At 38.8% G+C, this 6000-nt stretch overlaps 1 protein-coding gene across 2 annotated transcripts in view; it reads right to left on the bottom strand.

The window, feature by feature from the left end:
• Window positions 1-763: 763 nt before the first annotated feature.
• Window positions 764-6000, bottom strand: part of LOC139730921 (AP-2 complex subunit alpha-2-like) — an 80671-nt gene continuing 75434 nt past the window's right edge. For both annotated transcript variants that reach the window (XM_071641802.1, XM_071641803.1), the window contains 2 exons: window positions 5321-5455; window positions 764-4663 (listed from right to left, as the gene is read on the bottom strand). In XM_071641802.1, coding sequence (XP_071497903.1) covers window positions 4586-4663; window positions 5321-5455 — 213 coding nt within the window. In that variant the 3' untranslated portion in view covers window positions 764-4585. The remainder of the gene's footprint in view (window positions 4664-5320; window positions 5456-6000) is intronic.

The raw sequence follows: 6000 nt of genomic DNA, 5'->3' as shown, positions 1-6000 counted from the left end.
ACCTAGAACAAAGAAATATAGACAATTTAAATTCTAACATTATATAGTCATAGTTATGAAACATTCGACCACTCTCTACACTGAACACAATCAGACCTCAACACCGAAACAGATCTTTGAGATGATATCAATTCACATATACATTTTTTTTTCTCCTTCAGAAAGACAGAATATCAACAATTTTGCTCACCTTAATCACAATAATAAAAAAACAAAAAACAAAACAAATGATCACTTCGTCTAGATCTTGAGTCAGACCGGTACCTTTCTAGAACATATATCAAATATATACTCCCTTTTAATAGCAAGTAGTACATGGATCTACTTTATGAATTATATTCCACTCTTCAGGTATGAGCAAATCTTAACATCTGGATACAGGGTATGTCTACAATGGGATGATCTATCCATAAAAATGAAAATATATAAATCATATAAGCATCCCTGCCCACATCAAAGTCATTTCACTATAATCTCCAAAATCTCTCTCTCTCGCTCTCTCTTACAATCTATTTTCATCAACAATACAAGATCTCCCTCAAATATCAACAACCACAGAAGGGGGTGGGGGGAACTGTGCTATTCAGTTTCCCATAGGAGCTGTTGCTTTCAATTCATTGTGTTTCAACAAAAAATATCTAAAGCACACTTAAACTGCCCACGTAAGGAAATCCAAATACAATCTTTCTCATTTTTGGCTTTATCCACTTTCAGTTTATTTATCAGTGTTGCGGGGGGGGGGGGGGGGGGGGGGTTGCACATGACTGCACAAGCATACACTACGCTTTGCTGAGATAGTATGCATGTATTAAAGTTTAGAGAATGACTGTGATCATCGACAAAGACTCATGGGCCACCATGTATCGGACACTTGCTAAAATATACCTATGTAGGAAGGGAAAACATACAATGTTGTACATGTCATGTAGGGTCTTGTTAGAGCTTACTGAAATGGCAGTCTTCATAACATTGGCAGGTAAAGGTATACATGTACGGTTGTATACTGAGTATGGTTCGTAAAGTAGATGGGCTACGCCTCAAAAAAACAAACAAACAAAAAACACTAGGGTTACTGGGTGCCTGTCTGGGAAAATACTGCACTGTATGGTGGTACAACTTTACCTGAGGGGGTTCATAATCGGTACAAAGGAGTTCCACTGGTGTTGTCTGCCACAAAGGGTGCACAAGGAGTCTCGAGGGCGGTGCCAATTTCACCTGTGTGGTGCATTAGGTTATAAGGAGCCACAGTGGCACAACGGATGCACAATGAGTGCACATTGTTTGATTGCTGGTGTCAGTTTTTGTTTTTTGTTTTTTTTTTTTTTTAAAGGAAAGTATTATTCATTCTTCATTGTTTTCAAGGGGTGCTGTTCATTATTCCAAAGGTTCGATATTCCCAAGTTTCGTTATTCCCAAGGTTTGTTAATCCGAAACACACAAATTCCCTATACCTAGAGGTTCGTTAATCCGAAAGTGAAAAAGGGTTTGTTAATCGAACATTTGTGGCATTATTCCGAAGGTTCGTTATTCCGAAGATTTGTTAATCCGAAAATGAAATTCGGAGAAACGAACCTGCGGAATAACAAATCTTCTGACTGAAGAGCCTTCGGAATAACGAACCTTCGGAATAACGAGCTGTAACCATTTTCAAGTATTGTTACATTGGAAGTTTTTCATGAACATTTCCTACGAAAATTTAATGCTGATGACTTCACTGAATTTTGGCGCATTTTGTCAGATGGGATGAATTCTTTAAAAGCTTTTTGATAAGTTTTAGCTGTTCTCCTTTATGGTATATATTGGCAGGCAGGGTAGTCACACCTAAAATAATTTTTCTAAAATATGAACAGTACCAGCTAGAACAAGACAAATGATTTGATTTTGATAGAAGCAAACTTACTATCTAGTTTTAAAGCGCGTCCACAATTTTTAGTTAAAATTTCATGACCGCATGACAGCACACCCTAATTGTGGCAATACTATTGCTTTTGCTTTCTGTTTTTTTCTACATTAATTATTTTGCCGTGAGCTCATGGGAAAAAATACATTTTCTGCAACTCATCTAGCGGGGGCATATGCCGTGGCAGTCCACATACAGTCGGTTTCTGTACAACAGAAAAATGAGCAAAAAGGGACGACATCGAAAGAAAGAGGGAAACTACATGTACTATTAAGAGCACACCGCTTTACCAATTGCAGACTCATCAACCATTTTGCCAAGAAGAAAAAAATGGAGGGAAAGAAAACAAAAAATCACAGCGCTTGCTTATGTGAGTGCAGCATACGTGAATATGACGAGGTCGCTCTAACACACTGTGAGTGCAGGGCACTTGAAATGTACAATGCAGATTGCAAGTCGGAATCTCACCTTTTTTTTTTCATAATGCTAGCAGCATGAAGGCTTTTACTGTCATATCAACTCTATATCACGTTTCATGGCACGAAAAAAAAAAAAAAAATGAGGGATAGGGACGACATACTCCACTAGCGTTCTCAAAAACCACAAAATAATTTCACTTGATTCATAGCAATAGCACATTTTACAGTTAGCATATTCAACAAGTTTGGTATAAAAAATGATCTCTCAGTCATTTCATTTCTTCTCTTCTTTTTTTTTTTTGTGTGTAGCCTCTTTCTACACATATTTCAATCTCTCTTCTCAACAATATGTAATATATATTCCTAAATGGTTAAATTGTTATGTACATTGTCTGCCAGCAGCCTTTCAGCCCCTTTCACACTTCTACTTTAAGCCCGCAACGCGATTATTGGGTGGAGGGATCGTTAAGTTCATCAGGTGGACACGAAAAATAGGGTACATTCTATTATTAAAAGCAATGGGGATAAATGCCGTTTGTCCTTTAGACTGATAACTGATGTATGGTGTATACTGCAGAACTTCAGATATCAGAAATAGAACTGTACATTTCCACTCTCCTCCGACAGACTTGTTTCAGAATCCTGAAGACATTTCCTTTTCACCACAATTCAGACATATTTCATAGTGCTTGAATGATGAAAATCATGCCATTACAAACTCTGAAGTGACTTGGCTCTTCCCACAAACACATCTCTCCCTCCCACACAGATTTTTCAATGATCTTTCTCAAATGAATGTCGGAAGGAATCCCTCTCTTGAAATTCAAGAATTCATAAAATTTTAGATGGTACTCAGTTCCTGTGAGTAGTTGCCATACCTTGAAAGAAAAATAAAATGTCATGGCAGAGTTAAGACATGAAGGATTCTACTGAGCACTTCAGCAAAGGACTCATTTCATGGACTGAACAAAAAGTCAGCATATCGAGACTAAAAGGGTTACAAAGTATTTTGAACTGACTCCACTGTTGACTCATTTCTGTTGTGTATCTTGATTCGGAGTCATTGTGTGCTTGTTCTCTTCCTACATTCATACTCTAAAATATGCAAGATCTCTTCAACAGATTGGCTTGAGGAGAAAGAGGGTGAATATGAGCGCAGCCCAATTCAGAATGTAAAGATAATCCACTAAATGCTGAAATTACAACAGACAATATTTTACAGAATTTGTCTGGCATTAAGTGACTTCCTGCTAACCCAGATTACACGACATCAAGTTGTGACCTTTTCCACATTAATGGGAGCTACTGTACATACAGAATCCAGGGTGTTAAATAGAGATCCTTATTGGATGAAGAGGCATGACCTTACTGGAAAAAGAGAGGGAAAAAAAACCATCATAATTTGCAAATCTCAAACATTTCCATCATTCTCACTATACAAAGTATCAGTTTCTCCTCAATGCCTAATAAAACAGGATTTTTACAACTCACACACAGGCAGACCCAGACGTAAATTCTGACCTTTTCAGCACTGACTGTAGCTTGCAAAACATTGCATTCACTGGTGACAGTATCATTTGGACTTTGCATACTCAACACCCTGGAATGTTCTGAGTCTACAAAGCATTAGTAAGGACATCAGAGTTAGCAGAGCCAGTTGTTTCCAAATCAAAGATTGACACCCAAATACATCTTGCTGTCCCATCACTTCATTTTTCATGATCATTAAAAATTAAACTAATTGGATATGGATGGCTAAATAATCTTCATTTCTTACTACTAATCCCTTTATGATCGGTAATGAATGTAAGTCTAGGGGTTCACAAAGAACGTGTGTTACCAGAGTACCAAATCGTCTCCCACAGATTTATGGATTTATATGACCCAGGATGCACGCTCCACAGAAGAGCATTTGGTATCATCAAACCCTGTTCACATCTCATTGGTTCGGTCGGTGCATCATTGCTGATTTTCGTTTTAGCACAAAGCTCTGACCTTGCATGTCACTATTCTGAAGAGAGGCAGGCAAGCTTGAGCAGAAGATGAAGGTTGAAGGTCGAAGGTCAAAGGTCGAAGCAATCGTGCAACAAGAGGGCTCCGATGAAAGATGATTACAGATCAGATTAACTTGCTGGTGTGAAAGGGGGAAGGTGGGTATGGAGGGGGTGGGGCAGGATTAGGAAGTGGGGCTGTAAAGACCACTGGTTTCAGGAATGACCTTTCAAGAGGAAGCCAGCCGAGACCGGTCGGAACCGGATACAGCTGCCTAGAACTGGGTGGAGAACAGATTGCAGAGTGCCTTGGAGACGTTGGGTCTGCTAGTCCTCAGTGTCAGTCTGTATTTCTGTGGAATACATTAAGGTGAAGACAGAAAGGAAACACACAAAAGCAAGATGAGTCCCACCATCATGTATCAAGTCATGATGGCGTGTAAAATCATCTTCATTCTAATTTCAAATTGTAATTCTTGTATTATCAAGGTTTTTAAGGACAAGAAACCAATCATTCAACAACTTTTCCCATCTACAAGAATATACCCATTTTCAGGAGCAGTGTCTACTCACAGGCATGAAGTGATGAGGAAAATATCTGTCAAACACTCGGCATTATAGAAGAAACTGCCCATTTCACATGAAAACAGCATATTGCTCTTACATTTACAACATGACATTAATGGTTCTCAAAATATTCCAATTGATGATGAAAGAATCAACTAATTGACAAAGCAGGAACTAGATGCTCAACAACGCAGCAAAATAATCAAACAATAAGAATCCAGACCACATGACGCTACAAAGTCCTAGTGGCCGGGAGTTCTCTTTTGCTATAAGTTTTTTTAATGCCGCACAACAAAGTACATGTATATACAGATACATAGAGAATCATCTTAGTACCTGACTTTTTACTTTGACACAAAGGGAGTTTCATTATAACTGTGTTCCTTACAAGAGGAGTGCACTGTATTCGCATATGATCAAAGACATCAGAGGGTACAACTTACCCTGGCCTGTTGGTTTGGTTCTAGCCGCATGAGACAGCCAATCTGTGCCGACTTGGTGTTAATGATCCCTGCTCCTACAAAGTTCTCCGGGTTCGGGTCCACGCCATCGAGGAGGCCGATCCCAGTGCCTAGGAGCTACGGGGAGGAGATGGGGGCGAGGTGAATGGAGGAGAGGGGCAAGGGGCAAGGAGCAAGGGGTGCGAGGCGATGTCATGGAAGCAAGGTGGGGTGAGAAAGGGGCAAGAGAGACAATGAGAGCACAATTATTTAAAATTCATAAGAAACATATACGCAGTTTCTGCAAGACTTTATTCAACATAGCTTTACTGCAAATGGAAGACTGAAGAATTAAAAACCAACCAAACAAACAAAGAAACATCTGGGGTATCCCGTTCTCAAAATGAACGTAAATGAGACAGCTTAACTTGGCGACATATATTCAGCACTGTTTTAACACAGGTAAACTTTGAAACAACTCAAAATATTTGCAGTGTTGTTTACAAATACAAATTCATCTTAATGTTCTCTTAGCTTTACATATGCTATACTCAAATTTGACACAAAAATATAATTAGAAAGTATGTAGGAAAGGTGGGCTCTCGGATGCAGTAAAGGAATATTTACCACCATTACATTCTTCTTTAGTTTAAGCAAAATTTATCAAACATTAAGAAAGTAAA

This window comes from Diadema antillarum, unplaced genomic scaffold, assembly GCF_040938485.1.
Source record: "Diadema antillarum isolate AM-2024a unplaced genomic scaffold, OU_Dant_1.0 seq00000343_RagTag, whole genome shotgun sequence".
Classification (NCBI taxonomy): domain Eukaryota; kingdom Metazoa; phylum Echinodermata; class Echinoidea; order Diadematoida; family Diadematidae; genus Diadema; species Diadema antillarum.
Note: the sequence above shows the minus strand (reverse complement) of the source record. Positions and strands in the feature narration are given on the sequence as shown.